The following is an 18,421-nucleotide window of genomic DNA, read 5'->3' as shown; positions in this document are numbered from 1 at the left end:
AAAAAAGTACCGAGTAAAATAAACAAGAATAATTTAATAGTGAAGTAATCATTTACATTTTAAGTGATGAACTTCATAAATAGTGTCTTCATTTTTCTTAATTAAGTTGTATGCAATAGGTTCTGCAGTAAGCTATGGTTATTTTAATAGTACCATAAGGAAATTGTCTAACGAAGTTGAGTCATCAAACCGCCGACAAATATAAAATTAATTTAAACTAGTGTAAATTCGAACATAGAAATATTCAAGACGCGACAATACAGTAAATAGAGCATATTGAGCCGATTAAATTACATTACTAAACGCAAATTGCCAAATCACTAAGAACAATTTCAAGAACGGTTGACAGTTAATACAAACAATTTTGAAATACAAAGCTAAAGAAAAAGAAGAAACCAGAGTCCGGTGTCACAATTGGTGCACCGGCCAAGAATACTACAGACATTACTCGTCTACTATAGAACACCAACAATCCACGCTTTACTGAAATTTGCAAACTAAAACACACAACTAAGTAGGAGAGAACTCTTGACTGCAAAAATAAGAGAACTCAAAATGAGTATATTTATCAAGAAATTGATACAGTTGGTGGCATATCAAGCAAGACATTATGTGGTGAGAAAACTCCAGAGCTTCTTTCCAATGGAAACTTCACCAGGATGATCAACCTCATTGTCATCCCCATCATCACTGTCATTGTCATCTTTTTCCTCAGAGCTTGCGCTGTTTAACTCTTCAATGCTGTGGTCCATGGCTCCAGCTGATACATTTGCCTCCTCACTGGAAATCATGGCAGCCTCTGAAGTGTTTGCCAAGTCATCACGATCACTGTGGTTACCTCCAGCCTTCATGAACTGTACATTGACCGAATGATAAAGGTTAGCTGACCAAGAAATAAAGAGAGCTGCCAGTCACACAGATCAGAAATAAATCCTTCTAAAAAGAAGATAAAGGGAAGGGAGTGACATCTAAACAAGGATGCACTTAATCACTAAAGGAGAAAGCAAGTACCATTTGAGAACTATCCGCGGGTACATCAATGGTTTTCTCTGTGCTTCTCATGGGCATGACGTCAACTCCTAGCACGTCAATTTCTTCTCTTGAAGCCCCATCAATTTCAGCATTTTCAGTAGGTTCTGATTTTCCAGGTAATGGGACATCTTTACCCTCAGTTTCCTGGTTCTCGTCCTTTTCAGCTTCAGCTAAGGATCCATTAGCTGGCGATGCCACTGGCCTGAGAATCAAAACATTGACACAATTAGCATCAAAACTCTCCTCAGAAAGATAGTAGCAAGAAAAAAGAGACCTGCCTGATAATGAAAGTAGCCAGTGAAAGCTAAACAAAATACATTCTCATCACATCAATTAGCTGAGAAGACAGTCTAAGTTCATACCCTTAAAAGGTCACTACTCATTAAGAGAACTAACTCCACACAAGTGCAAGCCAAAAAATCCAAACCGAATTAGATGGCTCGGTGAAGAAAAGAAAGTAAAACAAGCCTGACTATGTCGGCAGAATGTCCTCAGACTAGCTGAAACGACTTCAGTCTTCACGCATTACAATATAAACTCCAAGGAGTACAAATATCATTTATCCAAAGCATAGGTTGGTAGGGAAAAAATCAACTTAAAGAAACAGATAACTCCAATCTTTTCCCAAACAAAGAAAATCATAAATTTGCAGACAAAAGAGACTTACCTTTTTGATCGCCGGAGATTGTAACGTTTCTCAACAAAGCTCTGTTCAGCTGGAACGACTCTGTGTCGCCTCTTCCGGCGATTGCCATCTTTGACACGATTTGAATGACCTTCACTGTGGCTGTCACTTACAGTTGCCTGTGATAAATGAACATGATTTCTCTTTCTACTGTTTCTGCGTATTTCAACAAGAGCAGATTCTGCTTGGCTTTCCTCAATTGTGAAAGCAGAATTTTCGGTATCACCATTAATGGTAATCTCTCTCTCTTGAATAGACTTAGCACCAGCTGTCACAGCTTTCGCTGCACGTGTTCTACTTGCCCGAGGCTTGCCTCCCTTACCACGTTGACGTCGAGCCTTCAAACCAGAATTTTGATCAACTGATGGAGCTTGAACAGCTTCCACTTCCCTAATGCCACTATCAGATTCTATTATTTGGACATCAAAAGAATCGCTTGCATCTTGTTGGGATGGCTTGGGACCACTTTCATTGCTTGGCAACGTCTCCGGTGAGGACACATCAATTTGCTTCCCATAGAGCGTTGATGCCCCTTGGGCATTAGGGTCATAATCAAGTTCAAGTTTCTTTCCAGGAGACAACTTAAATATCTTTGAGGTACATTTTCGCAACCAAGACATGGCTCCACTCCCACCAGCAGCAGGAGATCCAGGATTAACTAAAATATGAGGTGATCCATCATTCATCCTCTCAAAAGTACCTTCATCTGCCTCCAAATAATTCACCGTTACTCTGGGCAGTTGAGGGGCCTCAAGATTTTTAAATGTGGACAGTGGATGGAGATCAGATAGCAAGAACTCGTGAATTATCTCCCCACAAATGTTACAGCTCTTCTGTTTCTGCACAAATGTAATGTAGCGTTCCCTTTCCTTGAGAAAGTGCTCCCTCTGATCCTTCAATTTCTTACTCAGGCCAACAAGCTCCTCAACATCTTTTTTCATCTCAAACTGCTGTGATTCTATGTGCTTCTTAATCTGTGAAATATCCAGTTTTTCTTTATCCATCCCAAGTCTTTCCAACTTCATCTCTTCCACTTCTCTTTTGGCCATTTCCCTCAAGTAATTAATATTGTTAAGTTCGTTCTCCATTTCTTTCTCAAATGATTTTTCTCTTTCATGCAAACCACTCTCCATCTCCTCCAGCTTCTTCTGTACTTCAGTTTCAAGTTCACGTTTCCGCAGTTCAAAATCATGAAGCAGTTCACTCTTTTCATTGTGAAATTTTTCGGTCAACATCGACTTTTCATGCTCCATATTAGCAGCAAAATTATCTTTTGCCAATTTTAGAGATTCCAATTCCCTCTGTATATATTGTTGTGTTTCCTGCTTCTCCATGTTTAATTTTACCTCTTCGGAATGCCTCAATTTTTCTAAACTTTTTTTCTGATTAAGGGCATCTTCAAGTTCTCCCTTAACAGTGGCTCTTTTTTCATCCAGCTGTTCCCATTCTTTCTCGAATTTTTCTTTTTCTTGCTTCAACTCTTCAATTTCCTTTATTAGTTGTTCACTTCGGTATCTGCATGTCTCTATCTCCTGTTTCAAATTTGATTGCAAACGGGCATGTTCTATTCTTTCATCTTCTGTTATCTTTAGTTGTTCTCTCTCTTCGCTTAATCTTAACTCCTGTTTTCCAATGTCAGCCCTGAGATTTTCAAGCTCAGCCTTCATACTGAGCAGGGCTTCCTTCTCACCAAGCACTTGTTCCCTATCCTTCTCCAAGCTTTTCGCCTCAACTTTAAGCAACTTATCTCTTTCTTTCAAAGCTTTGGATTTTGATTCATAATTAATTTCCTTCTCCCTCACTTTCTCCATCTTCTTTTCAACTGCATCTTCTCTTTTCTTCACTTTCTCTTCCATATGCACAATTTCCGCTTCTTTTTTCTCCAATTCGGTGACTTTATTTTTTAACTGTTCATCGTGAAGCTTTCTCTTCTGCTCCACCTCATACTCATATTCCTCCTGCTTTTTAGCAAGAATGGCTTTGTGTTCATCCACCAAACTCTGAATTTCCACCTGTATGTTCAAAAGAGAGTCATCAAAAAGTAATCTGAAACACCAAGAAGAAGAAAATAGTGGGCAAGAAAAAATTTCCATTTTTGCAATTATGAATTTCAGACACCAAAACTCCAAACTTCAAAATTGGGATAACTTTAGGACTGGCTTATTCCATCTAACTTAGTACAAATAAACAAGAAATGGAAAACATGTGTGTAGATAAGACTAAAAGAATTCACATCGCAGATTATTAATCATTCCCCGAGCATCTAACTGTCTTTCTTCGTAATGCAAATGAGATTGTGTGGCTTAACATTCGCTCGAAATGAACTTCCATCAACTGGAATCAGAAACAGCTCCCTTCAGCTCTCTGTTATCATACTGGAAGCAAGAACATCGAGAAAATCCTAGTTTGTATGGTAACAGATAATGGGGTTGGCGTGTTCCATTATCTAAAGAAATGGCCAGATACTACTTTGTAATTAATAAATCCTGGACGCAATCCAGTTTTCTTGTACAACATCACATAAACATGACTGCAAGTACTCACTCTTTCTCTTGCATTTAACTTTTCTTCCAATTCAAGTAGCTGTTTTTCTTTCATCTCTAAGCTCTTCTGAATGCGTTCAGCTTCCTGCATTCATGATTGACAGTTAAGAATAGGAAAAAAGCAGACTGTGTGACCAATAATATATCAATTAATGGATCTTCACGAAAATATTAACTTTCCTTTTCCTTAATAGCTAGGCTTGTTAGTCTGATGCTTGAATCATCTTCTTTGCTCTTCAACTTTGAATTAGCCTCCTCAATCTCCTTTTGCAGCTCTTCAAGGTCATCCTGCTTTTGCTTCAAGATTTTATCATTCTCATTTGCCCTCTCCTCCCTTTGATTCAGCAATCTTCCACCATCAGCCAGTCGCTCTTCAGCTTCCTGTAATTTCTGTTCCCACTCCCTCAAATCTACCCGTTTTTTACACAAAGTAGTCTCATGTGTTCTGCGCCTGAGAAAATGGAAACTTTCAGACAAAAACTACAACTACCAACAGCAGTCAGGTGGCAATTAAACAAATATTGATTACACAAGGAAGTAAAAGGGAAAATAAGAAAGTTAAAGATGCAATTATACTCTGAGTTAAAGGAGACCCGTTCTTTTCGAAGCGCAGCTTCTTGAGCATCAATCTCAAACAACTTCCTCTCAATTTCGGAACTTTTCCGGTTCACTTCAGCAAGTTTGGTATCAGCTGAATGGAATTTCAATTCAACCTCCCATGATTTTTCTTCAACACTGGCAACTAATGCCCCTGCCTCAGCTAGTTTAGAATCAGCATTAAACTTAATCTCAGCATATTCTGAGCGCATTTCTCGCAAAGCATTCTCAAGCTGCGACGAAACATGAAAATTAATTAACTACTATGGTACTACAAGCTGATTCCGACTTCAGAATGAAAAATTTGTTGGCATTAATCACACAAAAAAACACATACCAGTTTTTGACAACGTTAACATGCCAAAAAAATATTATTTGATAAACAATTTAAATAATTCACCAACAATTATGTCATCTCATATTCCCAGACAGTCATTAAAACAAGCTAGACATATTCAATTGATTCTTTACATTCCCAAGAGTTAGCATTCATTAGTAGCATATGGCCCGTCGACAGATCCTTTATGAGACGATCTTAAGTTGCATCCATAATTATTAGATATGCAAAGCCTGTACAGGGGTATCGCCGAGCATAAGTGCAAGGCCCTTATCAGAAAGAGGCACACTATGGCTTAACATTATAAAATTTTAAAAAAAATGTGACGTCTAATATAATATGCACTTTACAAACTACTAGATAATGATACACAGATATTTGTCTGTTTACAAGTACAAAAAAATTATCATCACATAGCATCACCCTTTGGACTACCAATCCTACATGAAAGGGCACACTGAGGAGTGTGCTTCACACTCAAGGCGAAAGATCCGAGCTTCGTGTGCTTATGGTTACATCTTGGCAATTATCATATTCCTTAACAATTTAGAACTAATCATATAATGTATGAACATTGTCTGCCTTCAAGGTAGAAGTATTCATAAGGTAATTTGGAAAATATAAATCTTACTTCGAGTACGCACTGTCTTTCAACACCCAATGCCTTTTTCAAATTCTCTTCCCGTTTCTCAGCTTCAGACATTGCACTCAAATGCACAGCTTGTTCACTTTTGAGAGTATCAGCTGCCTCAACTGAAGCTTCTTTAAATTCGTCGTACTTTGAAGCCCATTCCTTTTTCTCAATCAAAAGAAGCCCGAGATTGTACTGATACTCAAAAAGCTGCAAGAAATAACAGTCGGAAAGAATATCAACATAGAAACAACTTAAAACAACAGTATTTCTTGCAAGGACACATGCAATCTCAAGTCGAACAACTGATTAAAACAAAACAAAAATTAACATATAAACATTTTAAAACAGAAACTGTAGCAGTTAAATGAAAAGATGTAATTTGATGCGATACGTGCTTAAAAACGTTATAAGCAATCTCTTGAAAGGTCGCTTCGAAAGAAACCAATAAAAAAACCCTAAATAGACAGTCGTAGAAAGAAAGAGCAACTGATTGCCCAAAAGTAAGCATATACAAACCTCATTCTCCAGGTGGGATATCCTCTCAGCCAACGATTCTTGGTCCATATTACCGCCGCTCCCAACAAATGCAACGGCTTTGCCTTTGGTAGTTGCCGGACCATTGCTCGGGCTTCTCGGGGTAGAGTTCAAGCCCGAAGCCTTGGCAGAAGTAGACCCGTTCTTTTGACCCGACTCGTTCCTCGGCGTCGACGACCAGAACTTCGGCGGCGAAAACATCTACCGCAAGTTTCCAGATCACCTACCCAGCATAAAAAAAAGAGGGAAAAGAGATTATATTGAACGGAATGGTGAATTTTAGTAGCAAAATGGCGAAATGAAACCCTAAATTTCGGGGAACCCAAAGTCGGACGTGGACAAAGTTCCCAAATTCCGGCGAATACGATGTGTTAAATCCGGTAATGTTCGAAACTCTCTTTGCTTCACAGAGCCGCCTTTCGTGGTGTGCTTTTACTTATTTATTTATATTACTTTTATATTTAATTACTTAATTGCCAGTCCATAAGTTGTGCTTTTTGCCTTCAATGGGGTGGGTATCATGGACATTTCCCCTGGCAACCTCCTGTCAAAAACGCGGGGCTTTGGCAAAGTACATGTATTTGGACACAATTACCATTAAAGTAAGAACATAAATCCACTTAACCACCTTGAACTGGAGTAATAAGCAGACAAACTGAGGCGTATTTGGTAAATCGAGTTAATGGAATATGCCACATTAAAGAATTCTTCGATTATTCATTTTATTCAAGATCAGACAATAATTATTAACCCATGGACTGTTCCTTTTCTTTGAACCAACGGACCGATTTCGAATGAACTAGATCCGTCAGAGATACAAGGTCCGAACGTTTATCGGTCAACAGCTATTTGAGCATAGCCGCCTTTTTCTTTTCTTTATGTTGTGACTTGTAAACAAGAGATCTGAGCCCTACCCCACTCTCTATATACAAGAGATTCAGAACTATTGGCCTCTCAACGGACAAGTTCTTCGAATGGCAGTTCCGATTGTTCAGTTCTCGATCTTTCCTCTGGCGAGGACAATCGGAATTGCAGTTATCGTATTAGTACTAATATGGACTGTGCATTACAGAGGTGGATTAGCGCTTGTATCCGAAAACAAAGATCTCATTTTTAACGTAACCTTCTCCTTCTTGCTATCTTATTTTCTTGGTTTCCTTTGATTTGATTGTTGATTTATCATTTTTTTAAAATGGGTTTTCGAGTAATTTGTGGATGTTGGTGTTGGTCGGGAATTTGTTGTTGACTTGGGTGGATTTTCGTCTTTGGGTTTTTTCAGGTTCATCCTCTGTTGATGGTGACTGGCCTCGTTCTTCTTAATGGTGAAGGTAAGAACAATCTTCGGGATACTAATAGTAGTTTAAAATTTATAACCCCGTTCCTGTCCACTCTTACTGAACTGTTTTTTGGGATCCGCTCTGCTAGTAAGTAATGCTGGTCTGCTGATTATGATTATTGAAGATTTGGTTTATTTGACAGTGGTTCCGTAAAAATTGCACCAATTGCTTACAAAAAAACGAAAATTTAAATTCAATAACAAATATATTTCGTGCAAGTAATTTAGTGATGGACTTCACTTAGCTACCTACCTTGCTGCATCGTCTCTGATAGCATTTCGCTTGTATGAAAACCTTTTCCTTTGGTGCGAACCTGTGTGAGTTACTCTGTGATTCTTATTAACCAGGAGCTTTCACGATTTATTGCCATGTTTTGACGAGATCGAATGAATTTTGCAGCGATGCTAGCCTATAAGACTATTTCAGGAACGAAAAGTTTCAAAAAACTGGTTCATCTTTCTCTGCAATTCCTGGCATTCTGTTCCGGCATTGTTGGATTGTGGGCCGCTTGGAAGTTTCACATTGACAAAGGAATTGATAATTTCTACAGCCTCCACTCGTGGCTTGGCTTAGCATGTCTTTTCTTGTTCGGTGTTCAGGTTTATGTTTTACAATTTTAAATTCCCTCTGCTTGTAAGTCTTGAGCGGCTTTACATGTCATCGTTTGCGTTGCTCCAACTATAGATAGATATATGGCAATTCATGGACTATGGATGCAAATTGCAAATGAATAGAATCGAACAGAATAGCATTCAAATTTTCAGTCAGATGAAGCAAGAGCTAAAGACTCGGTCTAGGCCCTTGAGAATTTTGACGCTTCGGCTTTAAATCGGAACAGCATTTTCTTTTTGTGTCCCAACTCTCAGGTTTATGGGTAAAGACACAAATAGCCAAGGATGAACCTAAAAACTTAGTGCATAAGTATAATTTTACGTGATATCAATTTATTTATTTTTATTGAGAGAGATATATGCTTTCATTGATTTAATGTGCAGTGGGCTGCGGGATTTGTTACATATTGGTATCCTGGTGGTTCAAGAAATAGTCGAGCTACCATTTTACCTTGGCATGTATTTTTTGGCATATATATCTACGGTCTAGCTGTGGCGACATGCACAACTGGTCTCTTAGAGAAAGCTACGTTTCTTCAAACAAGTAACACGATAACACGCTACTCGACTGAGGCATTGCTGGTAAATTCTTTGGGAATGTTGATTATTGTTCTGGCTGGCTTCGTGATTCTTGGAGTTATCTCTCCCTCGTATGCGGTTAGGGGATCAGTAGATTAGTTACAGTATTGCAGCAAAAGCCAGGTGTGATCCTAATAAGATGCTGTGATGTTTATTTTTCGGTTTGTTTCTGTAAGGAAAGGTGAGAATATAGCATATTAAGACGGTTTCTATTTGGTAACAAGCATCATACGTTCACTAATTTGTGACAACCGGACAATAGGTAACGTTTTTCTAAAAATTATTGATTGGTAATGTAAATGAAAGATTGTTAGAATACCAAAATTCATTAAAGGGTGACAAAAGCTCAATACAACATGATACAATTCCATCCAAAACTGCCCGGAGAGGCGGAACATTCGCACTCTTCACAGAATCAGGAGAAAAATTAAAATCAGAAATCTGTTCTTGTCATGACATAAATCCTTTTTATTCCAAAAATGGGATCCTAAATAATCCGGGATCTGCAGCATACATCTTTATGTCCATAAGTGTTCTCTTTGATATTCTCGAACGACCGCGGGCACACTTGTCGGTGGTATCTAACCAAACATTATCATTTGTTCACACAAAAGATAAATCAGTTACTTTAGAAAAGGGAAAAACAGGAACAAACAGGAAAATTAAATAAAACAGCAAAGCTACAACACCAAGACAGACAAGGGCAGAGAATTCATTTTTTTCCCATAATCCAAGGGAAAATTCCATTTAAAAAAAAAATCTAAATATTTACCAAATGATTATTGAAACATAAATGCATCTCTTTGTTCCAACGAAATCAATATGGTATAAAACCAAGAAATTGTCAATGCAGTGCATAACCTTTTTTTTGTGCGGGGTGGGGGGCATACGAACATTTTTTTAGAAAAAAGAAAATTTTTCAGCGCAGTTGGCTTCATATAAAGGGATGCACAAAACAACTTACCATGCCATAGTCTGTTATGATCATTGAAACATAATCAGAAGGTGTTGCATCATAACTGGAACAATGAAATGAGAAGGTAAACGAGTACAATAAGGAAGCATTACAATATGAAATCTTGTATAGAACAAAACCAAGCTTACATCAGATTCAGCATTTGTAGATTCTCACTTCTGGCCCAACCATCTAAAGAACTGATTTCCTGTCTGCCAGCAACTCTTGAGATAGCATCAGGATCACCTGTAATAGCATGTCATGGTGTTGGCAGGAAATGCAAGTAGCAAGCTGTATAAAAGAAAAGCTATTTCCGTACCAAGTTCATTGAAGCAAATTGAATCAAGTTGAACCCTTTCGTGAAATTTGTATGCTTCACAACATATCAGGACTGGGATGCGGAACTGATGAGCAACCATAGCAACACATGCGGTGCCAACCCTCGAATAAACCGTCCCATTAGACAATATCGATGAAGCACCCAAAAATACTCTAGTCACCTCATGCATGAGATAAGAAACAGCATTTATATGAGTGTATGTACAGTGAATACCCTTTCCCACGAGCCTACGAAGCAACTTTTGTCCTTCAAGCTTTGGACGTGAATCGACTACCACGACTCGGAACTGTTTACCAAGTTCGTGAGCATGTGACAGCACCATCTCAACAGCAGATGATGAAGCATATGTGAGAAGAACATCACCATCCCTAATTTTGGTCACAGCGTGATTTACAATTACCTTATCTGCTAGAATTATCTTTTCAGTAATAAAATGTTCAATATCTGAGATAAGACTTGCTTTTGCCTCAGACTCAGAGAGGCTCAAAGATAATTTGGCAATTTGAGTTTTGAGAAATCTAATAGCATTCCCCATGCTGATTGAAAGGGGTCTGCATTCAATCAGAAAAGAGATGTAACCATTAATTTTTGTAGTCAAGTCCCTGATCAGGGCTTTCTCTGGTGGTGTGTAGTAGTCTTTAATAGCCTCTTGAAATGCTTGGAGCATAGTAACACAGCGAGTATTGCCACCAGAAATATCACCATTTAGATGTCTTAGACCAACCTGACAAGTGTAAAGTCAGGATAGGATAAATTGCAACAAGGATGGTACTAATTACTTTACTATCTCTGATAAATTGAGGAAAGTGTTTACACTTGACAATCCCTAGCAAAGATTACTATGACCAAGAACTTTGTATGAAATTATTCATTCTCTTAATAGCCAAGGTACTTCCTCCAATGCCAAGCTTAAAAGAAAATATATTAGCCTTAGTTACCTTGTAAACTGCAGGATGAACGGTATCAAGTTGAAAGAATTTTGACTCGAGGTCAAGAAGCCGTGTTCCATGTTCATACTGTGGTAAATGCCTAAAGAGTTCAACCCTGTTTTTGGCTTCAATTTGTTTTACCACCGATCGTTTCTTTGCCTTCTCAACTCTATTTTTATCATCAAACTGCATCCTAGGATGAGGGACATCTTTCTTTCTTTCTTTATCTGCTTGGCGTTCAGCGCTTTTCTTCTCAGAAGCGGCAACAGGAGAGCTGTCTGTCCTTTGTGGAACCACCTTTAGAGCCTTACCAGATGCAACAGAAGCCTTGTTTCCCTCACCTGGAAATATATAACATTAAAAAAAATGAAAAGGTGTTCCAGAAACAATTTTTGAAAAGTAAAAATAAATTTGTGCACAGAAATAACTGATATAGTTGACACAGGTTAATATCCACCAAATGGGAAAAAAGGAAGACAAACAGGTAAATCGGGGCAATAAGTTGAATTTTTTAACTTACAGCGGCGAGGAATTCAAAAAAAATCCAGTAGATTTAGAGCAAAACTAATAAACTGAAGGGTTCTTCAACTTGACACGTGCATGGATGACACAAGAAATTGAACTAAAATGAATCCCAGGCTTAAGCCATTTGACCGAGGAAGAGCCCCATATTGGTTCAGAAAGAGATCCATAGATCATTCATTGTTTAACCATAGATAAAGAACTACCAATCAAACAATTCGAATATTCAAAGCACCTAAGCTTTACAACAAGATAAGAAATGAAATTCATCTACCAGAACATCCTGGAATGATAAAATAGTTATCATCCTCAAAATACAAAGACTCATCTCCTCAATGGTCACCACAAGCAATATCTTAGCTTTAATCGTTCCAAAGAAAAACTAAACAAGACCAAAACACTGTTCGGTCACTTGAAATCAATATGAGACAAACAGATACTATCAACGGTCAATGCTGCTACATTGAGGGGCACAAGGGCGGAGCCTCATTAAGGGCCCATTTTTTTATTTTTTATGAATTAGTTTTGGGTCAATTTGAGATTAGCCCGGGTGACACAATTTCTAGTTTCTAAAAATTAAAGGAGCCTAGATTTTGTCCCTCTTTCCTAACTACGTCTATCTTCCCAGATTGAACAAAAAAAAACCCTAATTTCGTCTCTCTTCCCCAATTTTGTTAATGGTTCTTTTTGTATGTATCAACAAGTTTCTCAGAAGCCATAACCACCTCCCTGGGGATCAATGCGGAAGGTGGGCGTCAGTTAAAGTCCGACTTGAGGCTATCCATCTCCTAAAGTACGTATTTTCTTGGATTTATAAGAACAGTAAATGTGGGTATTAATTCATAATACGGTATTATGAATGTGTTTTCTTGAATATTGTTGCTCTTTATTGGTTGGTTTCACTGTTTGACACTTTGTATTATATATTTGGTTCTCATAGGTTTTTTATGATTACTGTTCTAACAAAAGTCGCAATTTTTTTCCCATCTCCATCTCGCTTTCTTTTACAGCTTTTTGAGGCTACAAACAAGTATCTTATCAATTGTTATGTATTATTTTGGTTTTTTTTAAAAAAATTCTAGCTCCGATGAATTTTATATCCTGGCTCCGCCGCTCCGCCATTGGAGGGGCACATCCACCATCAGTTCGAAACCAACCCAAGAAATTATTAACTCACTAACATAAATCTCTCCACAACAAACATAAACTATTAACCTCTAGCAGAAACCTTTGCCGCTCTTTGAGCCTCTTGAGTTGCCCGTCTTTCAGCCTTGGAGGTCTTCTCCTTCAATGGCTTTCCACCTGCAGGCCTCTGCTCTTTCCGCGTTTCAACATTTGCCCCTACATCTATTTTCTCAATAAAAACCGTATCATAAAGACAGTCTAGAAATCCAGTCGAACTAGGGTAAAAAAAACCAGAAAAAAAAAAACCTGTGACATCATGATGCGAGTTCACTACACTATTCTGCTTAACAGCCGCCATTTCAAACCCACCAGCAGGCAAAGAAGTGGCAAATTTACCAGAACTACCCCTGACTCCCGAATTAGGGGATATATGGTCCTCAGAGAAATCTGTAACCGCCGTAGGAGATATAAACTCAGAGGGGTTGTAGCTTCCAGCTGGAATCGAAGAATCTGCAGCGCGGGAGGCATGGAGAAGGGATAACGGTGGCCCGTGAGGAGAATGGCGAGAGAGATCACTGGGTAAGTTGCGAGGCGGCGGGATCATGACGGGGTACAAGGAGTTTCCGGAGGGTGAAATGTTGGAGACAGGAGGCGACGATGATGTGGGGTCGGGTGGAGCCGATTGAGACCGATCGGGTGGAGCTCCGGGGGCGAAGAACCCGACTTGCCGGAATTTCGGGTCGCTGACTGTGCGAGGAACACGGCGCGGGTCCATTGCTGGGGTTTGGAGAATTGGGGCTGATGATTTTGTTTTTCTTATTGGGTGGTTCTCGGTTGTATGTTTGTCCTGGATGGAATCTTCTTCTTTCTTTTTTTTTTTTTCTTTTTGGAAATGGGATGAAAAGAATCTTGGGTTTAAACATTGGGAAATGAAAATTTGACGGTGGGGATTGCAGCTTATTATCCATATTTTTTTATGGAAAAACGAATTATAATAAGAGAAAACTAACTGGCCATACAAATTTTATAAGTGAAATATTAATAAACCTATGAAAATTTTGACAGATCACATAAAACATGATTAGTTCACGAGTTTATATTCATGAAATTGATCGATTCAATTTATATTGATCTATATAAAAAAAATATTTTTTACATAAAAAATAATATTTTTTATTAATTGAAAGAGTTATCTCACCAAATTGATATTATATTTGGAACAATTTCTTGTAAAATTTTATGATAAAAACTTGGGTTTTTCGCAATATACCTGCAAAAGTCACATTTAGGACGGAAACCTTTCTTTTGACTAAATATTTTAAAGCTCTAATCACTAATACCCTTTAAACATATTATTAAATTTAATTTAATTTATTTGTTTATCATCACCCCTTCATGGCTTGTAATGGGAATGAATTTATAATAACTTAGAAATTATTAAAAATTCACAAATTTCGCTATTTTAATCGTTTCATTTGGAAAAATGTATGAATCAATCTTATTTGCGGGAATTCGAGACACAAGACATATGCTAATTAACTTCCAAGATTTTTCCACATTAAGGTGTTAATCTCATGTTTGTGGTTAAGAGTTGAGACTTACGATTTGATATCCTGATTGAAGCATCAGATTAATCACATCTCAAAATTATGCATGCAGTTGTTTGACATATATCGCTAATTGAAATACATAAGACCGCCTCAACCGGGCACGAAAAGAATAAATATAAGCTAATCCTGCAAAATTTAATCATAACGAATTTTCTTCGATGGCCTATAAGTAAAGTCCTCCATTTATTATTATTATTATTTATCAAAAAAGACGTGTAAAGAATTTCTTGACCCAAAATCTTGAAGGTGACCTCCCTCGCAAGATCTTTCTTATCCACCTTTTCACGTTTATTTCCAGAGAAACAAACCAGTGATGAATTTGATGGCTGCATTTTTTGGCAAATCAATATTCGGGCAAGGCAGCTTGACAAGCTCAATTGTGGTATTAAGCTAGCTACCCAACCATACAGCCCGATAGCAGGATTGCTGATTTTTCAAACCAAGTGCTTTGGTTTAAGGTAGGTACGGAAGTGTAAATTTGAAAAAGGAAATAAAAAACAAGTATGAAAATTCAACTTTGGCATTGGCATCATCAAGGGGAATACAAGAGTTGCGATATAGTCCAAGAAATCACATTCCGTTTCACCAGAAACAGGGCAGCATGGTTACAGATCATATCCGTTGCATATTAAATGTAACTTAGACAGTACGTGAATGGACCTAAATATTTGTTCCCAGATATTATTCTCTATGACTCACATGAAACTGGGGAATGGTGGTCCTTTTGACAGCCCAAGTCGCACTTCCATTCCATGATGCATATCAGCAGTGCGGAATGACTCAGAATCCTTTGGATCTGAAAGCAAAAAAAAGGACTACGGTTCAAGAAAGCCCAAGAAAATTAACCATGTAGATCACAAATTCTAACAATAAATAACAGGAGTTCAAATAGAACACAAGATGATTATCATATGTAACGTGTTTAAGAGTCCAGATATTCTCATTTACACACCCTACCATGACAGAAATAAAATTAGCAAAAGGCTTTGATTGAAATTTGATATAAATGGAACTCTGCACTGATAATTGCCCACCACAAATATGATACACGACCGTCCTTATAGCTTATTCCTATCAATACATCACCAAATCCATCTGCCCTAGTCGCAGTCAAAAGGCATCAAAGTCCAGAATTCTTCATACCACAATATAATTCAGACATTGGCGATTATCGGACCACTTCCTCCTCCCCCCTTCACCCAGAAGAACTACTAAACTACTAGTGAGAAAAGTTCACGGATTGTTCAAAGAAAACTTGCTCACCCCCATGCTCGATTTAAATTATTGAAGGCAAAATATTATTTAAGGCAACACTAAATAATCATAACAAGATATTTCAGAAACTTATAATCCATTTAAACAACAACAAGCTGCCGCTTAATAAGGACGAAGAGAGTGGAAGAATTACTCTGATTATATTCAATGAATAAAGAGCTGATACATGATAAACATAAATAAGCCCTAAGCTACCGAGATCCCTAAAATAATTAATATAACCTAATCTAATAAAATTTAAAATTAGATAAATTGCAGAAAAAATCCTGTCCTGACTAATGATTGATTAGATAAATATTTAATCCAACACAAGCATTCTTTATTTTTAACAGAGTGAATTAGCCTCACCTCAACAACAAACCTCCTTAAATCTTAATCAAGATTCAGCCAAACAGAATCTATAGCACTTGAGCAACAATATCAAATAATGGAAAAGACCTTTTCATTATTGGCCATTAGTACAAGACTCAGAACATTCCCTCAATTTTGGTGAAAAAATGCCATTTGACATTCAAGAAATGAACATTGATTATCACATCACACCATTTAGACAGCAAATAGCCACATCAGCGAGTAACATTATATCCACTAATTTGAATTAAGAGCAAATATTATGAGATTAGAAATAAATCAAGCAATAGCATTTTGCATTTCAACAGTACTGCAATACCATTGAGGTAATCTTCAAAACCAAAACCTTCCAAAGTTCCGTCAATGACCTCTAAACCCAAAAAGGAAGATGGTATAGCTCCAGGAGGCCTTTGAAATCTGGAATTGATAAAGCAATTATATAGCTGACTAGCTGAGAATTTAGTCCAGTGAACAATGTGCACAATTTTTCATTACTACCAGTTATCAAACAGCACGCCTTCCTAATAGACAAAATTAAAAGTAAAATGAATTATATAAAGGTTCAGAAAAATGACACCCAACAAATTATCCCATGTACAAACTTTAACATTTGTTAAAAAAAAGTACAAACATTAACATTATAGACAAAACATAACTCCCACTAACAATCTAATATATTATACACTAAAAATATGAAGTCCAACTCCTCTTTACAGATCCCTGACTCCTGGTTTTCAAGAATCAGATACCTAATCACCACAAGATCTCAAGTCTAACGACCGATTAAAAGGGTGTAATACAAAGCTCAAGCAAAGAAATTTCTTTAAAAACGAGCTTCCATTCCGTTCAGTACCACGCCAACGACAAAAAAAACTATTGCAACGAAAAAACCCTAATTTCCGCAATTCACGAAAGGTAGAAAATAAATCAAGAGGAAAAGAGTCGAAAAAACACTAAGAGCCAAGGAAGCACGAACTTGGATAGAATTTGGCGATCGAGTTCCCTCTTCATTGGAAATGCAGCACCGTAAGTATCACATAAAATTCTCTTGTTCATGTCTTCTTGCTTCAACTTCGCCTATTCATCAACGCCAAAACATAAACATAACAATAAAAAAAAAGTTAACAATAAATGCAGAGAGTGAAAAGTCCGTAAAAAATTTACAGATCGATAGGCAGATTCGAGAGGGTGAGGCTCAATAATATCGCTCTTCACGCCATGGATTCCATAGCGTAGTGGATCGTCTCTTCGGCCTTCGAATGGAGAGAAGTTCGCCGAATCCATTTGACAACTTTCCCTTTGTCACTTCGTTCTGCTGCGAAAGAATTAGAGAAATGGCGAAAGGAGAGGTTATATGCGATTAAAAAAAAAAAATCAACCCAGAAATCTTTTCCCGCAAGAAAATAACAAATGCGAAGTCAAACATGGGCTGGGCTTTAAAGTTGATATTGGGTCGAGCTTCAAGTCCAAATAATGTTCTCGGCCCAATATTCATTAACAAATCAATCCAAAATTCATTAAATTTATCCCTGCTAGCTCTGTCCGTAAAGTTGTATATACAAAATATATCATAGAGCGGCAAATGCCTACGAAAGATGAAATTATCTGAAATCCCCTAGAACGAGTATGCATGGTTAGAAGAAAATGTAGAGTACACCTATGAAATAAATTATATAAATAATTTATAATTGTGAGATATTACAGGGTTTGGTTGAATTTATGCTTGAAGTTGAGTGAAGTTTATTTTTTATTTATTTTTGTTTGTTTAATGTTACTATTAAGAAACACATGTTTTTCACATGAGAACACTTTGTTTTTTTATCAATTAAGTATCCAATTGAATTGAAAATTATGTTCATGCTAAAGATTTTGAAACACATACATGATAAAATATTCGATTGAATTAAAGATAATGTTCGTGTTGAATATTTGAAACACATATTTTTTGAGACAAATATAGCAAATTACGTTATTCCAATTTTTTATTTTTTTTAACTTTTATAATTTGTTAAAATTTTGTAACTTTCTTTTTATTATTATGTATTTCAACTTTTTTTGTTAGAGAATTTTTGTTGTCAATCTCCATATCAAATAGATAAAGACATAGGGGACGACTTCAAAGAAAGCATATTTTCAAGTGCGGCAAAGTACATTATATCATACACACACTATTAGAACATGATAAAATAAACACCGTTACGCTTGTGGGATTGCTGTTAGATAGGATAAAATAAAAGATATTAAGAAAAGAATACGTGGATATGTGGGCTATTAGGGATGACTCATGGCTTAGTCCGATGCTATACATATAATTCATTTGAAGCACTAAGATGTGCAACCCAGGCCCCCATATACTTAAAATCCAAATAAATTAAGTTTGTATTTGGGGAGATGAATTTGAAATCTATGTATTGGCAAAAAATTG

At 37.1% G+C, this 18,421-nt stretch overlaps 4 protein-coding genes across 7 annotated transcripts; 1 reads left to right on the top strand and 3 right to left on the bottom strand.

Moving 5' to 3' along the window:
• Positions 1–290: 290 nt before the first annotated feature.
• Positions 291–6,794, bottom strand: LOC142537036 (nuclear matrix constituent protein 1-like). 2 transcript variants are annotated; one of them, XM_075642563.1, is made up of 8 exons: positions 6,345–6,794; positions 5,826–6,035; positions 4,837–5,090; positions 4,437–4,711; positions 4,262–4,341; positions 1,700–3,729; positions 1,012–1,234; positions 291–854 (listed from the first exon to the last, which is right to left on the bottom strand). In XM_075642563.1, exons 1-8 carry the CDS (start codon positions 6,561–6,563, stop codon positions 609–611), a joined length of 3,537 nt encoding a protein of 1,178 aa, XP_075498678.1. In that variant the 5' UTR covers positions 6,564–6,794; the 3' UTR covers positions 291–608. The 2 variants fall into 2 exon arrangements, with proteins under 2 accessions (XP_075498678.1, XP_075498679.1); XM_075642564.1 differs by having other exon boundaries at positions 1,036–1,234.
• Positions 6,795–7,112: 318 nt separating this feature from the next.
• On the top strand, positions 7,113–9,128 carry LOC142537035 (transmembrane ascorbate ferrireductase 2). The gene is made up of 4 exons (XM_075642561.1): positions 7,113–7,480; positions 7,642–7,690; positions 8,099–8,298; positions 8,695–9,128. Exons 1-4 carry the CDS (start codon positions 7,337–7,339, stop codon positions 8,986–8,988), a joined length of 687 nt encoding a protein of 228 aa, XP_075498676.1. The 5' UTR covers positions 7,113–7,336; the 3' UTR covers positions 8,989–9,128.
• A 57-nt stretch (positions 9,129–9,185) lies between these two features.
• LOC142537033 (translation initiation factor eIF2B subunit delta) lies at positions 9,186–13,678 on the bottom strand. 3 transcript variants are annotated; one of them, XM_075642560.1, is made up of 7 exons: positions 13,067–13,678; positions 12,851–12,976; positions 11,123–11,454; positions 10,164–10,908; positions 9,994–10,090; positions 9,854–9,908; positions 9,186–9,470 (listed from the first exon to the last, which is right to left on the bottom strand). In XM_075642560.1, exons 1-7 carry the CDS (start codon positions 13,533–13,535, stop codon positions 9,408–9,410), a joined length of 1,887 nt encoding a protein of 628 aa, XP_075498675.1. In that variant the 5' UTR covers positions 13,536–13,678; the 3' UTR covers positions 9,186–9,407. The 3 variants fall into 3 exon arrangements, with proteins under 3 accessions (XP_075498675.1, XP_075498674.1, XP_075498673.1); XM_075642559.1 differs by having other exon boundaries at positions 12,851–12,982; positions 13,067–13,676; XM_075642558.1 differs by having other exon boundaries at positions 12,851–13,678.
• A 1,194-nt stretch (positions 13,679–14,872) lies between these two features.
• LOC142537032 (cyclin-B1-2-like) lies at positions 14,873–17,384 on the bottom strand. The gene is made up of 4 exons (XM_075642557.1): positions 17,161–17,384; positions 16,973–17,073; positions 16,316–16,413; positions 14,873–15,166 (listed from the first exon to the last, which is right to left on the bottom strand). The coding sequence occupies exons 1-4, from the start codon at positions 17,278–17,280 to the stop codon at positions 15,066–15,068; spliced, it is 420 nt and encodes a 139-aa protein (XP_075498672.1). The 5' UTR covers positions 17,281–17,384; the 3' UTR covers positions 14,873–15,065.
• Between the last annotated feature and the right edge of the window lie 1,037 nt (positions 17,385–18,421).

Source organism: Primulina tabacum, chromosome 2 (assembly GCF_025594145.1).
Source record: "Primulina tabacum isolate GXHZ01 chromosome 2, ASM2559414v2, whole genome shotgun sequence".
In the NCBI taxonomy this organism is placed as follows: domain Eukaryota; kingdom Viridiplantae; phylum Streptophyta; class Magnoliopsida; order Lamiales; family Gesneriaceae; genus Primulina; species Primulina tabacum.
Note: the sequence above shows the minus strand (reverse complement) of the source record. Positions and strands in the feature narration are given on the sequence as shown.